Here is a 20,608-nt window from a genome sequence, read left to right on the forward strand (position 1 = left end):
GTTTGTGATACAAAAAGAGTCCAGAAAAGAGAGTATATACATTTGATGTGGCGTGGGGTTGGGTGGGTGGGGGGGGTGGGTGTGTGTGTGTGTGTGTGTGTGTGTGTGTGTGTGTGTGCGCACGGTGCGGCAGGTGTACCACGAGCTGTATATGATGACAATACATTCATCTAATCTCCATTTCGATGGGTCGCAAGACTTGCAAAGCGCTTCCGCATCCATTTCCACACACTGCGTCATTACTTTGCCTTATAAGGAGCTCTGGAGGCGTTGTTTTGTATGCAAATGACCTGAACAGGAACGCGTTTTCGAGTTTAAAACAGAATGCCATTCTCCAAGCAGATATCAGATCATATAATTTGTGTGACCGTTTCAGCCACTTAAGACATATTACCAGCACGTTCAGGACTCAGAGTGAACTTGTCATTGATTCTGTCTCAGTGGTTCCAAGATAAGTCTTCCAGAATAACTCTTTGAAAATTTTTCGGGAATGAGACCCACTACCGTGAGCACTTTATTGCATGTATACATGTGCATCCTCAAAATGTTGAATCCCATGCAAGACAGTAGACAAATATTGCATTGTGTGTAGTATATTGTAGGCTATGTGTGTGTGAGTGAGTGAGTGTGAGTGAGCATGTATGCATGTATTTAATCTACACTTATCTACTAGGCTACTGTATGAATTTGTGTGTGTGTGTGCATGCGCACGATGCATGTATACACAATACATACTGTGCAATTTACATGATGTCAGTGTATATTGACAAAACTAGAACATTTCCCATAACAAAAGGAATCTCCCGCCAGACTGACATGCCTAGCAACCACAAAATGGCTCCCTGGTGACAGTGGTGAGAGTTCCCTCTGGACATTCGTGGCCTCCATGGTAACAGCAGGACAGAAGCAGCGATCTGCCAAGTCTACTCAGTCTGTTAGTGAGATCATCATGTTCAAAGCACGACGTGTACAATACAAAGTACCGAATATGAAGGTTACCGTCATGGATCTATGCAAACAAAGGTATGAGTTTTTACTATACTGTCGTTCACGATATATATACATATTGTATATAAAAGAATATATATATATATATATATTTTACATACATATATATATACAAAATTTATATTTTTAAGTTAATAAAAATATTACAATTGTATTACAAGATAAAGACGTAAAGAAAAAAGGATGTCATAATCACAATGTAATTTGTACTGGAAAACGATAGTCAGTCACATACGGTTATACCGTCAAAACTAAGACAAATATGGTGATATGATTGTTGTGGTCATACCTCCCGGCCCTAATACAAAGTGTATCAAAAGAAATACAATGTCCTTCTCCCAGTACTGTCTATTAACACTTTCAATGCCGGCCGTGTTTTCCTTTTTACCCCCTTGAATGCCGCCACCCACTTCAATGATAGCGTTAAAAACGCATAATCTATGTTTTAAATTATGGCTAATGTGTCTAATCTGCCCGTCGCTTATCAATGACTTGTTTGCAGTCAACATTGTCGAAACGGATTGTTTTTTAATTGGTTCATATCCTTTTTATAGCATTTCGAAAAGCTATAGTTTTTTCGAAAATGTTCAGAAAATAGAAAGATTCCCTCATAAACAGCATTTATTGGAATATTCTCGAATACACTAGACACATTGTCATTTGTCGGCCTATTTATGAATAGTTTTCAAATAAACGCTAGATTATCGATAGTAGGTTGACGTGGCTCTTCTAAGGGAAACGCACATTTTAGTGGAAGACAAAGCTACGTTAGCGGACAACATATATCATAACATTAGTCACTCTTCCTTTGGAACGAGAACCCGTGGAGTTGCTATAGTCGTGAAACGGAAGTTGAATATTGAATTGAAAGAAGTATGGTCTGATACAGATGGTCGGATAACCATAGCTAAAATTGTATACAGGAATAGGAAAATAGCGTTGGTAGCGGTATATGCCCCAAATTTGTACGAAGCTAACTTCTACACTACACTTACCAGAACAATGTTAAACCTTCCTGAATACTCATTTATAATTGGTGTGGATTTTAATGCCATTTGGGATCCTGGGATGGATAAATCTTATCCCACCTTTTCCAACGAACAGAAAAATGCATCTAATGCGTTAAAGGATTGGTCTAAGAATACAGGTGTAAATGATCTATGGCGATCACTCAACCCTACAACCCGAAAGACATAACACACTTTCCAGAATAGATTATGTTTTTGCATCCCCGAGACTATTTGATAACTATGACGTGGAAATGGTACCCAATGCACTATCAGATCACTGTTATTTACTCCTAAAAGGATAATTTGGTATACTGTCATCCCGAGCCCCAAGATGGCGATTTAACTCGATATTGTTGAAAAACAAGGAATTCAATACACAATTCAAAGAAGCTATTTCTGTATTCCTACTGGAGAATGCGAAATCGGTACAGGACCCCAGAATATTATGGATGTCGGTAAAGGGATTGATCAAGGATTTTACCGGGTACTTTTCCTCCAAAATACGCAAGAATCGCTGCTCAAAACTGGCAGAGCTGGAAACGCTTTACTCTACGTTATTTTCCTCTTTACAATCCTCTTTACAATACAACTACTCGGTTCGACTGGAAACTCAAATTAATGTGTTAAAAAAAGAGATTAATGCCATTTATAAACAACAATCTGAAGTACAAATACGTAGCACAAGACAACAGCATTACTTTCATGGTTCTAAACCAAGTCACCTACTAGCTATGCGGTTAAGAGTCAACGCAAAATTTGCAGATATAACTACCATTAAAGCACAGCAAGGACTTGTGACAGACCCTAAAAGAATCAACGAGACATTCAAAGAGTTCTACTCCAACTTGTATAAATCAGAAACGACCTTTGATCAAAACAAAATGGACACATATCTTAATCAAATTAACCTCCCTAAACTATCAGAGGATGACGCTAAACAGTTAGAAACACCCATCACACTAGATGAACTTAGGGAGGCCATATCTGAAATGCAAAGTGGTAGGGCTCCTGGAAGAGACGGTATCCCACCAGAAATGTACCTCTCATGTTGGGATATAATTGGACCCCTATTACTTAATATGATTTTATATTCAATCAAGGAGGGGAACTTCCATAAGAACGACAATATTGCACTCAAAACAGTCCTCCTTAAAAAAGACAAAGACCCCACCGATTGCGGTAGTTATAGACCCTTAAGCCTCCTTGGAACCGATATCAAGCTGTACTCCAAGGTATTAGCCATCAGACTTCAAAAGCATATGACGTCTTTAGTTCATCCGAATCAGACTGGCTTCATAAGAGGCCGCTTGATCACGGATAATATAAGACGGTTATTACATGTGCTAGATGCCAGCAAGGATGACACCACACCTAAGGCGATGCTGTCCCTGGATGCGATGAAAGCTTTTGATAGGTTGGAATGGTCTTATCTATGGGCAGTATTAGAAAGGATGGGGTTAGGAAAAGGATTCATTGATATGATTAAAGTATTATACAAAGACCCATCGGCCATGATTACAACAGGTATAATCACCTCCGATATCTTTCCGGTATCACGCTCTTCTAGACAGGGTTGCCCTCTTAGCCCCGGACTATTCGCTTTATCATTAGAGCCTTTAGCACAATATATAAGACAATCCCAATCCATAGAACCAATCGCAATCAAGGGCACACAACATCAAATTAGTTTATATGCGGACGACGTAATACTGTTCATGCAAAACCCTAACACCTCAATGCCTCATCTTCTCAAGTTGATTGATGACTTTGGCAATCTATCAGGATTTAGGATAAATTGACCAAAGTCGGCTTTCCTTCCACTCAATGCCCCTGCAAAAAATATACTCCTTCCAAAAGAAATACCAATGGTCAAACACTTCAGATGTTTAGGAGTTGAAGTATTCCCTACTATAAGCCAAACGGTGAAGTACAATTACATAAAAATCCAAGATAAGATCAAATACGACTTTGACAGGTGGTCCAAACTTAAAAACTCAGTACAGGCACAGGTATCAATAGTTAAGATGGATGTCCTACCTAGAATTAGGGATGCACGATAATTATCGGGCCGATATCAGCAATTATGACGTCATCCCGATAAACCCGATAACGTTATTAATAGCTCCGATAATATAATATATTTTTTGGTAAAAGAAATGCGGTGTGGGTGAATTTGGATGAAGTGCGTTTGTTTTGACTGTCGGCTCCTCCCGTTTTGCCAGTACTGTGGTACGACTGGTAGCGTGTGGTTTAGGAACAGGGCGTTTTACACAAATCCAGCGCCTTTCTTGGCTGTGACGTAGCCACGTACGTTTCTTGAAAGCAGCGCGGATGTAAACAAAGATGGCGACGCTAGTGGGGATTGTTTCAGAGGGGAAAAGTTTGCTTGCTATTTGTAATAAATGCAATGCAGAAGTTCCACAAGGAGGGAAAAGTGCAGCGGCTTGTGATACATCCAACCTAGCAGGTCACCTGCGGCATCACCACCGCTGCGATGGTGTGTTATTGTGTTAACTTAAAATCCTGCGACGACGCGGGGAGCTAAGCAAAGCTAGCCCCTTTCATGGCTGATGCAACCCTTGGTTGAATACGCAGTCACTTATTGCTCCGTAGAGCCAGGTTAATTTGCACCACCAAGGACTGCTTAAAAGCTAGTGGCTTGGGTAATTTCTGTCAAACTTCTTTAATTTAGCAAACGACTCGTCAATAGGTACAAGCGTGCTCGCGCCGTCGTCGTAGGCTTCTAACACCATCGCAGCGGTGGTGATGCCGCAGGCGACCTGCTAGGCTATGTGTCCACTCAAAGCCTTTCTTTCAAGACGGACAGCTTTGAAAAAAGAAGAAAAAAAAAAAAAAGCTTTGAGCGTCTTAGGTTGGATGTATTATAAGTTGTTGACGGATTGTGAATTTTCATTTGGAAAAATAAATATGGTCACTTTATCAGTCAAAACTGTTGTCTTGGCTTTTGTTTCTGTTGTCTGGTTAGGTCAAAACTACAGGAATATACATTTAAGTTGGTGTTAAGTTATTGTCCTGGGAAGTCTTTTTATGTATTATTATTATTGTATTGTGATATGTTTTGTTTCATGTTGGAAAGAAAAAGAAAAAAGAAATTTGATAAAAAAAAAAAATACATTAACACATTTTTTTTTTTGATCCACTTTTTCTCCCATTTTTCTATATTTTTCTCCCATCCCAATTTTTTCGTATCATCCAATTCAACCCTCCCCTGTCACGAACGCTGTTTCTTGCCTCCCACAAGCCGGCTGCAATGTGGACTAAGTCATACATAGCACAAGTCCCCTCCGGTACTTGAGGTAACAGCAGTCGCATCTTTTCACCTGCGCAGCTCGATCTCAGTGTCGAGGAGTAACGCGTGGGAGGCTCACGCTGCCCCCGACACTTCCTGATTCTACTGCGCAGGCGCACCAACCGACTTGTAGGAGTCGCTTGTTCACAACGCCCGATCCCCACCCTTCAGTTTCCCTCCCCGTAATACGGCCAATGTGTATTACTGCGGACGACCAGCTAAACTGAAAACAATGTGGAGAGCTGGATTCGAACATGCGAATCCTAGCGTCTCCACACTGGTGGTGAGTGCCTTGCCCACTACACCACCTAGCCGCCCATAACAAAATATTTTTTAATACAATAAATATCGGTTAGCGATAGGGGTGCACCGATATGAAAATTGGCCACCGATACCGATACCGATTGTTCAACTAACACAATCGGCCGATACCGATACCGATACCGATAATTGTGGCAAAAAATAAGTATTTTAAATTTTTTTTAATATTTTTTTTAATTTTTTTTTAATTTTTTTAATGAAACTACTGTATATTTGTATGTGTGTTTGTATTTGTAGGCCTCTTTACTTACTTAAAAAAGGAAACATCAAGAAATATGTTTATGGTATCACTGATCCCTCTCCCAGTATCGTCTGGCGGCCTGCAGAGGGATACTATTTTCTCAACCAGAGCTTTCAACCAATGCAATGGAACCATTCTGGCGGCCTGCAGCGGGATACTATTCTCTCAACCAGAGCTTTCAACCAATGCAATGGAACCATTTTGATTGACAGTCGATTCGGCCAATTACGCCACACCGCTAGCACCCACCTCCTGCTTACCACCAAGCGAATATTCATTTTTCTACTTCGGGGCATGCCGCCATTGATCTGCTTGTGAGAATGCGAGTCAAACTCAGAACCACAACAAGCTAATAAGTTAGCTGCCCGGCAGTGCCCGCCGACCAGCGCGCTCCACAGGATGGCCAAACGAGACACAATGATTTTACTGCAACAAATGTTATAATAAAACAAAGCCTTTCTATACATTTGTCTGGTTGAAAACTTTATTAACAGATTGCAGAATGTGTAGTTGGGTACGGAATGAGCAACGGAATGTAACCGAGCTATGCACGGCTTGCTTGCTATCTTCGGGTAAATACTATGCTGATGTAATTGAACGTGTAACTAACTATAATAACGTTAATGCCACAAAACGAATGTTTGTGTCATTTTAACAGCAGATACTTTCTTAAATGCCATCCTCCCGACAGAGCGGTGTTGATGGGGAGCTCTGATGGATTCGCTTGGTTGTGTTATTACATTAGCATTGAACAGCTAACCGAAAGCTAGGGTTAACTAATGTTAAAGGTTTAGCCATAACGTTACGTTGGCTAAAGTTGGGGCTATTCTTAATCCAGTAATAATGGCTGCAGACCTGCAAGCAAAGTACAGCAAGTTGGCAAAGGAGTATTCCAACGTAAATCACATTTTCACCAGTAACGTTAGTCGTCTGCCTCCCGGCTATGAACGGACTCGGAGTAATGCCTTGCTGCTATGGGTAATAATAATATGCTGATGTTATTGTCCGTGTAACACTAACTATATATCGTTAATGCCACAAAACGAATGCCTTGTTAATCATAAATAGTAACTTTGATGCAGTAGCTTGTGTGTGTGTGTGGGGCGGACGGCGGGCGTTGTGCAGGTAGGTCGCGAGTGAATTTTTTTTTTTTTGTCTTGACGCTACACAAATGGATGGTTAGTTATCGGCGACTGCTATCGGCACATTTGAGCTTATCGGCCGATAGGCCGATAGCAGTCAACAAGGCACTTATCGGCCGATACCGATACCCGACCGATATATCGGTGCACCCCTAGTTAGCGATATCGGTTATCGGCTTGAGGAGCATAAAGTTATCGGTATCGGTGTCAAAATATCAATATCGTGCATCCCTACCTAGAATCAACTTCATTAGCTCAATGCTACCGGTACCCCCTCCAGATGGTTACTGGAAAAAATTACACTCTACCGCATACAAATTTATTTGGAATAACAAACCTCCACGTATAAAAAGATCCACCGCACAGAGAAACAAAGCCGACGGAGGTATGGCATTTCCAGATTTTTACCACTATTTTAAGGCGTACACTTTAAGACCACTGACAACCTGGTTTGATTCCCAAGCATCTGTATCCTGGAGAAACTTAGAAGTAATTATGTTCACAAGGTACAGGGATGAAGAAGGGACTTGATATTCACGGGTGTTTACATTTTTATTTTGTTTCTATTTTATTTTATTTTATACATATATAGTTTTTGTTTTTTGTTTTGCATATATATATATATATATATATTTTTTTTTTCTTTTCTTTTCTTTTCTTTTTCTTTTTCTTTTTTATGTTTAAAATAGTACACTCATTTGAGTAGTGGAAAAGGGGTAGGATTAAATAAGTGTATACTTCTTCCTACTCCTTTTCGAACATGCAGATTGAGTTGTTTTCTTTTTTGTTATTGTTTGTTGTATTCATTGCATGTTCGAAATAAAGACTTCAAATCAAAAAAAATCTAAAAAAGGTAAATATAGTAGCACCACATAGACTGCAGGACATAGTATACACCAAATTATCAATTAAGCAATGCAAATTGAAATGTGGCCCCATTATTACTCATGCGATCCGGATATGGCGTGAAACACACAAAAAATATTCTAACCCACATAAATGGCAGTCATACTCCCCTATTCAATAACAATGCACTCCTGATTGGAAAACGACCTATAAGATACCCTAAATGGGAAAAGCAGGGCATACACACATTAGGAGATGTTTTCAACAAACAGGGTTTTTGTAGATATAAAGACATACATATAAAAAAATTTATCTCACCAGTTCCACACATTCTTTTTACGCACAGTTATTGGTATGTTTGAAGGCTCATGGAGTCCCATTAAGGATACCAATTGAACACCACAGATACCACAAATTCTTCTATGAAAGAGAGACATCGAGAGGTTTTGTATCAGATTTTTATCATCAATTACTAACGTCCTCGTATGGAATCCTCCCCCTAGACTTAGTCTGGAGGAGGGATATACCAGACCTGGAAATAAATTTTGATTGGCAAGAAGTCTGGGCAAACGCTTGAATTGCGTCACGTAACCCGGACCATCAACAAATTAATCTTAACTATATTCATAGGACATACCTGACTCCTATAAGATTGAACAGAATGGGACTTAAACAAGACTCCAAATGCTCCTTATGTACAAATGGGGATGAGGGTACATTTATGCACATGTACTGGGATTGCCCACCAGTTAAGATATTCTGGAAAGAAGTGTCCCAGCAATTATCAAATTTCTTAATTCTGAATATACCTGTACACCCCTCTGTATTGCTGTTGAATGATGTTTTTGAGTTTGCAGTCCCTATACAGCTAAAGAGATTAGTTTTATCTGGTATCACAGCGGCTAAAAAGCTGATAGCATCACGATGGTTTCAACCGGAAAAAATGTGTCGGAAGGTTTGGGTTCTTACATATCTCGATGTGATTTATCTAGAAATATCTACAGCAAGAATTTTAAGTGTCAGTGAAACCAAAATTGCAATGTGGTTAGAAGTGGTGGAGAGAATAAAAGCTAGCATATGAATTGTAGTAGTGCCTGGTTAGGAGCGAATGATAATGGATGGATTATCCAAGTGGGGGTCCGGGGGGCCTTTTCCTTAATGATAAGCAAGCAGTGCAAGAATGCGGAAGCATTCTACCGTAGTGGCGTGCGGTAATGCGCCTTTCATTTTCCGCCGCCCAGCGCCCGTGCGTGCACCGGCGGCGGCGTGCTCGCTCAGGTGCGTGCGCCGCCGTGCTCGCGCGAGGTGCCCGCGCATGCGCATGAGATCCCGCCTTGGTTCGACACGAGCGGAGCTCAATATATATAAGTCACCGCCCCTTATTCAGTATCTAGAAATAGCTCAATTGGCAAGACTACATGGCTGTGGATCCTATGGCTCCTTTGCTGGCGAGTTCGAATCCCATCGAATATTATTTTTTTAACGTGATTTTTTTTTTAACGTGTATTCTTTCGCCGGTTAAGGTTAGGCATGGTTAAGGTTAAGGTTAAGGTTAGGCATTGTTTCGGAGTTGGTTAAGGTTAGAACGGTTAAGTTTAGGCGCTGTTAAGGAGCTGGTTAAGGTTAGAGTTTGTCAAAGAGAATGGCAATATAATTTCTATGGTTAAGGTTAGGCATGGTTAAGGTTAAGGTTAAGGTTAAGGTTAGGCATTGTTTCGGAGTTGGTTAAGGTTAGAACGGTTAAGTTTAGGCGCTGTTAAGGAGCTGGTTAAGGTTAGAGTTTGTCAAAGAGAATGGCAATAGACAGCCTATTTCCGCGCGACAGCTCCCAAAGCGGGCCTGAAAAGAAAGGCGCTTTACCGTAGTGGCGTGCGGTGACGAATGCTTCCGCATTTTTGCACTGCTTGCTTATCATTAAGGTAGACGCGTCCGGGGGGGGGGGGAGCGAGCGAGAGCATATGTATGTAGGGTATTAGATAGCAAGTATTAGGTGTATATCTCGTATACTACATTTATTTAAATGGTGATTTCATTGGATGTGTACTGTAGGGCTGGGCGATATGGCCAAAAACGTTATTGCGATAAAATTATTAAAAAAAAATCATATAACTCGATATCGATAATTATCGTCGATATAATGTCTGTCAAGTTTAATTAACTTATTATGCCCGGCGCCGATGGACGGGCTATTAATAGACTTGTTTTTCTGCTGCGAATGTCTCGAGTTGATGTCGTCATCAGTCCGCGCACGTTAGCAGTTAGCCAGAGCGAGCAGTGTATCCCATGACAATGTACTAGTAAATATCCCTAAAATACTCTGTTCCGCCCCAATACATTGCAACGACGTCCACCGTATACCACACACTACTATAACCGTGGCATCAGAATTCACGCCACATACATACTTGGCACGTAAATATATAAAATAGCGCCGTGCAAGCTAATTATCCTAGCTAGCCAAACTATACCATTGCGCCGTGCAAGCTAATTATCCTAGCTACCCATGTATCCAAATGTCTTAAATATCCCTAAAATACTCTGTTCCGCCCCAATACATTGCAACGACGTCCACCGTATACCACACACTACTATAACCGTGGCATCAGAATTCACGCCACACACATACTCGGCACGTAAATATATAAAATAGCGCCGTGCAAGCTAACTATCCTAGCCAGCCTTGAGTCCTAAACCAAAACAGTAGCGCATCTGGAGCTGTGGTGCGTAAGCACGTCATCACGTAACGTTGGTTGTTGTTAGTGAGTGTGTTGAGCCGAGGCTGAGCGGAGCCAAACTTGGAAAATCGATATATCGAAACTTTGCGACCACGTTTCATGTTTATTTCGAGGAAATAATTTATCGCGATATTTATCGTTATCGTTTTATCGCCCAGCCCTAGTGTACTGTTAATTAATGCTTGTATATCTAATTTTATGTTATGTTTAAAAAATAATAAAAAAATAAAACACAAGATTATCGATAGTATATGTGTACTTATGCACGCTATATAAGCAAGCTGAGAAATTGATTATCTTATTTCCTCAACAGCACACATACACACACACACATATACACATACGGGACACGCTGTTATCTCAGTGAAAACAGCTCTGATTATCCTAAAACTGGTAACATAGACTCCTTACCTTAGATCAGATGTTCTCCAAAAAGATTATTCCAATTCCTGATCGCCATTCCAAATATCGATCGCGTTTATTGATTGATTATTGGCTGCTGTAAATATATATTCCAGGCTGCTTTCCATCTCGCGATCACTTCCCTCTTTATCAGACGGCTCGCCAGCATAGTGGAGCCAGATCCACCAGTATAATCGAATGGCCTGCAGTTACACAGGAATAGACGATAGGGGGCGGTATTTTCCCATCGGAGCTCCTAGAGGGGCTGCTGTACCAACGGGAGACTCGGTTGATGAAATATGAATTCAGATCGTTAATTAAAAAAAAGCATGAAATAACGACATATGTCGTGGCTGGCACTCAAAGTGTTAACATATATGCCACCGGTAAATTGTCAGCAAAAACAAACAAAAAGCATTTTGAAAAACAGAAAAATTTGAAACGATGCAGACTACGCCAACGTCCTGTCATTATAGCCTCATCTCAAACCAATACTGGTGCCAGTAAGGATATGTGTAGTACTGTCTGAATCAGTACCACACATATCCTGTGTTACACCCTTTTGTTGACATCTACAGCATGACAGTAACTTGTTGAGAGCATTAACTATTCTGAAAATAATTGCAACCGTTACCAATGGCGTATGTGATTCTGAGCCAAGTCCCAGACATGACATACTACTGTGGTACCGTCAACATGAGATGGAACTGTCGGTGAGTCATACTCGACTCTCGCTCTAATCCACTGCTCCTCCACACGCAAGAGAAACACAGGTGCTCGTGGCCTCATGGTATTTGATTATTATTTCTTTCATCAATAAAACCATCATCAACATATATAGACAGTGCAGTCAGAGGTTATAGAACCTGTGACGGTAAATTCTATATGACATAATCTAGTCCTACATTCTAAACATGTCAACAAAACTGAAAGTCCAAACGCGCTCCTCCATCCAAGTTTCAAGTTTGTCACATATAAAATGCATGTACTTTACGGTGAAATGCTTGGTTCTGTATGAGCCCCTGAGAGTGTGCTTCATACAGTAAAAAAGCAGGCTAAAAAAAGTTAAAAGAAAAAAAAATCCCAGGCTTCCATCACAAACCTGTCCTACTGAAAGACTGTGACTCAGACAGTACCTTTCTTTCCATGTTTCGTCATTCCACGGTTCTTATTCCTTTCTCAGTATTTTTCCATCAACAAGTCTCTTCCTCTAGAGATCTTTCAGTGAGAGCTGCGTGTGTACAATAGCTGCGTCCATATGTCTCCTTCCTGTCAGAAGTGTGTCAGTCGTGTCAGCCACCAAGTTGTCACTTCCGTCTTCACTCAAACTGTCACAAAACTAGTTTTAGCTTATCAGCTCTGCCTCCTCTTCTAGTTAAATTATTAATGTTCGGTTATGACACTATGACATTACCTACCTGGGTTCCATCCTAGAGGCTAATCTTTCCTGTGACAAAATGGCATCCAATGTAATAAAAAAAGTCAACCAACGAACTCGATTCTTGTACCGGATCTCCTCTCTGGTAAACAAGAATACCCTGAAGACTCTGGCAGGAGCACTCATTCAAGGGTACTACGACTATGCTTGCACCTCATGGTACCAAAGCACCTCAAAGGCACTAAAAAACAAATTACAAACATCTCAAAACAAACTAGTCAGACTACTGCTTGACCTGACTCCTAGAACCCACCTCACCCCTGCCCACTTTGACAACCTAGGATGGCTTAGAGTAGACGACAGAGTACAGCAACTTCTGCAATGGGCCTGGTCTACAAGATACACTACACGACCAAGGTACCCATGTACATGTCAAAATACTTCCCAAAGGTCAGTGAATACCACGATCACAACACCAGAGGGAGCTCCACAAATCATGTTAAACCCAGATTCGGCTCAAACAAGGGACTAAACACGTTTCGCAATTATGCCACATCAATGTGGAACGCCCTACCCAAAGCTGTGTAAAGGAATGTGAATCACTACCCACTTTCAAAAACACTCTCAAAGAACACCTACGGGAGACTGCAATTGTCCTAACCCAGTTGTACAGTAAATGACCGACCAAGTATGGCTTTGTCAGTATTCCAATGTACAGTGTACAGTGTCCCCCACCCCCCCTACCCAACCCCCCCCCCACCCCACCACCTCCAATGTGCAGCCCCCCACCCACCCACCCAACTCCACCCCACCTACCCAACCTCCTCCAATGTACAGTTTCTACGTCAAATGTATACTCTTATTCTGGACACTTTTTGTATCACAAACAGTACTGTATTTGCAAATCTGGTATCTCATAAATGTATAGATGTAGCAGTACTGTCTATCTGTATGTCGTGTGTGTCATATAAATGTTATGATGAATTGAAAATGGGGGACCCTGATGTAAACAAGACGAAAGTCTTTCTCTGGTCTGCATCCCCTTAACAATTGTATGTATTGAGCTGTACTGTACTGTACCCATTCTGCAATCTGTTAATAAACTTTTCAATCAATCAATCAATCAAAACACATTCCAGAATAGGGCTGGGCGATATAACGATAACGATAAATATCGCGATATATTTTAATAATCGAAATCGTTTTTTTTTTTTTTTTTTTTTTTTTTTTTTTTTACCTGCAACAGGGCAGTTTTAAAACCAGAGACAGTGGACAGACTTGTCTTTCTTGCCTGCAACTTAAAGTAATGGCTTTGCTTGTCCAAATGACAATACTGACCAAATTCAGATTTCTTTTTCTCTTGTCCATTTATTTTGTTTGCTTTCTAATTTAAAATACATTTTGAAACCGTCTGTACACAGTAGGCTATGTGTGCTAGCAGAACTAGACTCCAGTCACGAGTCACAGTGCACATGTGCGGTGGTTTGTCCACCAAAAAAGCGCCAAAAGATCGAAAATAAACTAGCAGAGCCAGAACTGTTCAACTCCTCTGGAGCCACAGCCAGCAGAGAAGCCGGTTTACTTTAGCTTTTAAACCAGCTGCAGCCTGAGAACTGGAGTGTGAGGGGATGTAACACTAAAGATGGTGGCAATGACAAAGAATTGCTGCAAAATAAACATACATCTGTTGTTAAAAAAAAAAAAAAAAAAAAAAAAAAAATTTATACTTATAACAATTCGATAATTATCGATATCGAGAAATAAAATAAAATTATCATATCGTTATCGCGATATGATTTTTTTCCATATCGCCCAGCCCTATTCCAGAACGTTCGATCATGACATCATACTGTGACATCACAAATGTTCTAGAATGTTCGGTCATGACATCATACTGTGACATCACAAATGTTCTAGAATGTTCTATTATGACTGTAATAATGTAAAGGTCCAGTCCAAATGTTCTTTTGTGATGTTTATTTCACGCTGTCAAAAGCAATACAGGTCCAGTGCAACACACAGCTGTTACTCATTATACTACCTAAGTAGGTGTGTCTCATAGGACACTGCAGGTGAAGGTCTGACTGACGTAACCCGGTGAACCCCCATTATAACAATGACAAATAAGACAGTTCAATGACTTTATCTAAATCCAATCAATATTCCTAATGCCGTTTCAATGTAAGGTTATAAAAATAAACATATAAACATTCATACAATACAATAACCTAAATATATAGCTTTGGCTCCTACAGTCAACATTCCCCAGATATATCAAACACGAAACAAACTTTGATCAGATTATAATGGAGATGTTGCACAGTGCAATCCACTGAACAGTTATTGTTGAAATATGTCACTGTTGATCATGAGCTGGATATATAACCTATGGTTTCAAGGGATGTTAAACCTACTGTAGAATCAAAGTACATTTTAGGGATTCAAATCCTCATTTAGAGGTAGGGGATCCACCACAGCTTGCCCTGCTGCTCTTCTCTACTTCTACACCAGCCAGAACTGGTGGAGTGTTCTCCATGGATGGTGGTGTCAGGTCCAACATCGCCTTTTCCATCTAAATCTACACAATTCTGCTACATCATTGATAGCAAAAACAAACAAAGTTCTTAGAAAATGAATGTCAAATGAATTTCGATCAGTTCTTTCCTATGGCCTAGCCCTACTTGGATCCATTCCCATTAGAGCCTAAGGGCCCTTTCTCACTCACTGCTCTGTGTCGAATCAGACCCGGCTCGCATCAGAAAAGGGTGTGTCTGTCTGAGTGAGAACGCTGTCCCCCGTCCCCGCCCCCCGCTGTTTCGTCCCCGGGGGCGCTGAACCGGGGCCGGTGAAATAGGTGGTCTCAGGTGCGCACTAGTGGGGGCGGTTAGGCCTGGCAATTTTGTTTGCCATTGCTATGTCTATACATTGTTCGAATGCATTTATTTCTATTAGACCAGTGGTGCCCAACCAGTCGGCCGTGGTCGACCAGTAGATCAATGACATGCAATATAATTGCCACAAGCGATGGGATAATGTTAGCTTCTGAACAGGCTAGCTAACTAGCGTTAGCCGTTAGCCATTGCTGTATACTATACTTTCTTGTTCGAATGCATTTATTTCTATTAGATCAGTGGTGCCCAACCAGTCGGCCGTGGTCGACCAGTAGATCAATGACATGCAATATAATTGCCACAAGCGATGGGATAATGTTAGCTTCTGAACAGGCTAGCTAACTAGCGTTAGCCGTTAGCCATTGCTGTATACTATACTTTCTTGTTCGAATGCATTTATTTCTATTAGACCAGTGGTGCCCAACCAGTCGGCCGTGGTCGACCAGTAGATCAATGACATTCAATATAATGCATATAATCGATGCAGCAATGTTACTAGTAAAGGCTAAGCTAACTAGCGTTTAGCCGTTAGCTTAGCGCTATCGTTAAAACGCTCAAAAGCGGACTCTACAACACCATCCATTCGTGATAAAATGGGGTGGGTTATATTGACAAGGCTTGACAACAGAGGTTCAAATATAACTTCATATTTATTGGCAATTTGTTCATTTTATATCAGCATCCAGAGTCCGCAGTCGTGTTAAGACATTCCTGTTTACATTTTCGAACGTGACATCATCGCCTACGGCAAGCGTAAACGCTCAAAAGGCAAACCGTAAACAGAACCTGAAGCGAACCAAGACTGCAGTGTGTACACAAACTAGAGGGGGGAGAGGGGGGGGGGGGAGTTCGCACTCTGACCCGGAATGAGGGCGGTACGCGACCGGTACGGACAGAATGTGTGAGTGAGAAAGGGCCCTAAGTGAAGTATCCTCGGGGAAACCAACATGTTCAGACACTGCACTTCCTCTGGTATTAGTAACACCACCGGTCTTAATCATTCTGTAATGCTTCTTACTGCCTTGATTTAGACGTGTAGATCTGAGAAGGCCGTGAGGAAATAGCAATAGGTATCATATCACTAGGAGAAAAGTAGCCTACACCTTGTTTTATTGGTGAGCTACTATAGTTGGTAACTATAGTAGTGGCTAGCTCAGCTATGAGACAAATAGGCATACGCTTTACAGTTACTGGCAATAGGGGACATTTTAGGTTAGAACGTCTGACTCACTGCCAGTGGCACTGTTAGGGGGAGTGATGATGTCATAACTGATATGATCCACTAATGGGGCCCAGAGGGCTTATCGGATGGACCATTGCCCGACTAGCTTAATAGGTTAGTCGCTACTGTGGTACTCTGTGTGTGGCACTGGTGTGTGTATTTGTTGGTGTGTTTGTGTGTTTCTAGAAAAGACAAGCACAAACATCATTAGCATTATGTACGGCAGACTGGTTTATCCTCTCTCTCTGTCTGTCTCCCACACTTCAGGCCCCACTATCTATGCAATGCGTAACGGTATGCCAAATAGGCCTAAACCGCCAAGTACTACAGACGTTGACTAAACAGCTCCCTGGGTGGCGATACGGGGAAAATAACTAAATTTACTTTTCTGAGATTCTACAATTATCTAGAACCAAATCCAGCCTCCGTCACTACTGATTACAAGAACCGCTGGATCAAACAAGCGATGTGTCCGATTTTGCCAAAAGCCAAACAGAATGACAAAGGATCACTGTGAAACACTTGGGACTCTGGGGGGGGGGGGGGGGGGGGGGGTGTATGTGTGTGTGTGTGTGTGTGTGTGTGTGTGTGTGTGTGTGTGTGTGTGTGTGTGTGTGTGTGTGTGTGTGTGTGTGTGTGTGTGTGTGTGTGCAATCAGGTGAGTTTCTCTGTATGTGGTGAGGCATCAGAGCCAGCTTGGAATTGACTGGTTGCCCCCTTGACTCAGTGTATTGAGCGGGTAAAGCAGGCGGTTCTGGACACAGGATGAGCCTGTACAAGCTGCTGCCTGCCTGCCTGCCTGGCTGAGTCCACAGACTCCCGGCACACTGGCTTAGTCAGAGGGGAAATATGATATCAGGCAGATCTGACTACCCACACAAAGCAGTAGGCCATCCATGATACTCCTATTATTTGGGGATGTGTCGATATTAACGATCCGTTGAGGTCAAGGCACAGACTCCATTTACAAAACTAGCCACAGAACGGTATTGTGTGTCAGACAACAAGTTGGCTAAGAAAACTGAGACTAGAATTAATCTACAATGTGATTGGTGATCGGGAGAAGCTCTACAGGCGTTAGGCATTGTTTTTGTTATTATTGTGTTGGATATTACAATACGCTATAGGTTATATAACCTGATGGTCTGTATTCTATTGAGACCTTTTTACATTTATGACCTTTAGTGTGTGTGTGTGTGTGTGTGTGTGTGTGTGTGTGTGTGTGTGTGTGTGTGTGTGTGTGTGTGTGTGTGTGTGTGTGTGTGTGTGTGTGTGTGTGTGTGTGTGTGTGTGTTGGGGGAGGGGGAACAGCCAGAGTAAAAGGCCGTTTACATGGTAACAGGAAAGAAACAAGGACACTCCACATTCTGAGCTCCGAATATCAGCTCTAGAGGATACATGCGCTTAACTGTGCTTATGATTTGGGGCGTGGGCTTGCTATTGTAACATTTTACATTGTGAAAGAAAAAAAAGTGACTCTCTAGAATGGATCTAGCTTGGTTTGGTGGTATTGTTGGACCCCAGTAGAAATGCGAGGGAGACTGTGGTTTTCATCTGAGCCATCTATAGACATTCCCACATGTAGTAACACTGACACGGGGTATTAAGGCAAGAAAAACACGAGTTAAGAAACTCCATGACTCAACAGTTCACATGAACAACAGCCCAGTCCCAGATACTGGGTTACACCAGTTAGGCTCATGTTGGATGGTGAGTTGATCCCTTGAGAGAAAAGTTGTGCGTGCATATGTCACACATGTTATTCTGCAATGAGTTGCATTTTTTGTGGTTGTTATAGAACATGAATTGAACATAATGCACAGAAAGCATATTGTGCTTGTGGGTCTAGATAATAATAACTATCTCTGTTATGTTCTTTGTGTGTGTGTGTGTGTGTGTGTGTGTGTGTGTGTGTGTGTGTGTGTGTGTGTGTGTGTGTGTGTGTGTGTGTGTGTGTGTGTGTGTGTGTGTGTGTGTTTTTAACGCTAACATTGAAGTGGGTCGCGGCATTCAAGCAGGTTCTAGGTCTAGGGCACCGAGCGCCGGCATGGAAAGTGTTAATATCCTCAAATAAAGTGATTCATCTGATTAAATTAGTCTTTTTTCATTCAGTATTCAATATTGTCTGATTCAATATTAACATTCAGTATTCAATAGTGTGATTCAATATTAACATTCAGTATGAAAGTAGAACAGCTAGCCGGTGTGGACACTCACGTTTACTTTCATTTTCCGGATGGACCTTAGGCATCTTGTTTGAGAAATGCAGGCTTCAGTCTATGTGTTGTTTAGTCTATCTGTCTGAACAGGACTTATCAGTACTGTTTCAAGTATGCACAATGAGATCTTCTGAGAGAATTGTTGAATAGATACACAAATGTTCTAGAATGGTATATTATGACATCATAATCAGTAGGGATATCCGCTTTCATTGGTCTAAGTTGACCAATGGGGATTAACCCTTGATCCTTAGGCCGCGCCCCCTTTTTGTATCTTTTTAACCGTTTGTCGTAGAGACTTGCGGGTTGTGCCATTGTACTCAGTAGGGATATCCTCTTTCATTGGTCTATGTTGACCACAGGATTTGACTCAATTAAGGCTTGCAGGTGTACTGAGTTGATTGACACCTGCATGTGCATGTTGTGCATGACACTTAAGGGAGGTGTCAATCAACTCAGTACTGACTTCTACATTCATTGGTGGATGTTAGCCATGACCTCTATACAATGGGTTAACCCTTTAACTATACCACTTACATTAGAAACCCTAGCAACCACTTATAACACCCTAGCAACCACCTAGAAACACCCTAGCAACCACCTAAAAACACCCTAGCAACCAGCTATAACACCCTAGCAACCACCTATAACACCCTAGCAACCACCTAGAAACACCCTAGCAACCACCTATAACACCCTAGCAACCACCTAGAAATACCCTAGCAACCACCTGGAACACCCTAGCAACCACCTAGAAATACCGTAGCAACCACCTAGAAACACCCTAGCAACCACCTATAACACCCTAGCAACTACCAAGAAACACCCTAGCAACCAGCTATAACACCCTAGCAACCACCTATAACACCCTAGCAACCACCTAGAAACACCCTAGCAACCAGCTATAACACCCTAGCAACCACCTAAAAACACCCTAGCAACCAGCTATAACACCAAAGCAACCACCTATAACACCCTAGAAACGGCCTAGAAACACCCTAGCAACCACCTAGAAACACCCTAGCAACCAGCTATAACAACCTAGCAACCACCTAGAAACACCCTAGCAACCAGCTATAACACCCTAGCAACCACCTATAACACCCTAGCAACCACATAGAAACACCCTAGCAACCACCTATAACACCATAGCAACTACCAAGAAACACCTTAGCAACCAGCTATAACATCCTAGCAACCACCTATAACACCCTAGCAACCACCTAGAAACACCCTAGCAACCACATAGAACACCCTAGCAACCACATAGAACACCCTAGCAACCAACTAGAAATACCCTAGCAACCACCTAGAAACACCCTAGCAACCACCTATAACACCCTAGCAACCACCTAGAAAAACCCTAGCAACCAGCTAGAAACACCCTAGCAACCACCTATAACACCCTAGCAACCACCTATAACACCCTAGCAACCAGCTATAACACCCTAGCAACCACATAGAAACACCCTAGCAACCAGCTATAACACCCTAGCAACCACCTATAACACCCTAGCAACCACATAGAACACCCTAGCAACCAACTAGAAATACCCTAGCAACCACCTAGAAACACCCTAGCAACCACCTATAACACCCTAGCAACCACCTAGAAACACCCTAGCAACCAGCTAGAAACACCCTAGCAACCACCTATAACACCCTAGCAACCACCTATAACACCCTAGCAACCAGCTATAACACCCTAGCAACCACCTAGAAACACCCTAGCAACCAGCTATAACACCCTAGCAACCACCTATAACACCCTAGCAACCACATAGAAACACCCTAGCAACCAGCTATAACACCCTAGCAACCACATAGAAACACCCTAGCAACCACCTATAACACCATAGCAACTACCAAGAAACACCTTAGCA

At 41.8% G+C, this 20,608-nt stretch overlaps 1 protein-coding gene across 2 annotated transcripts in view; it reads right to left on the reverse strand.

Annotated features, from left to right (window-relative positions):
* slc44a2 (solute carrier family 44 member 2 (CTL2 blood group)) overlaps positions 1 to 20,608 on the reverse strand; it is a 64,246-nt gene that overhangs the window by 34,207 nt on the left and 9,431 nt on the right. The window contains exon 1 of one of the 2 annotated variants that reach the window (XM_084317909.1): positions 12,152 to 12,241. The exons of the other annotated variant lie outside the window; for it this stretch is intronic. Within the exon in view, the coding sequence (XP_084174035.1) occupies positions 12,152 to 12,173 (22 nt within the window). The 5' untranslated portion in view covers positions 12,174 to 12,241. Of the gene's footprint in view, positions 1 to 12,151; positions 12,242 to 20,608 lie in introns of those variants that run through there. 2 annotated transcript variants of the gene reach the window in all.

The sequence above is a fragment of the Notolepis coatsorum genome, assembly GCF_963971535.1.
Source record: "Notolepis coatsorum genome assembly, chromosome: 7".
NCBI lineage: Eukaryota > Metazoa > Chordata > Actinopteri > Aulopiformes > Paralepididae > Notolepis > Notolepis coatsorum.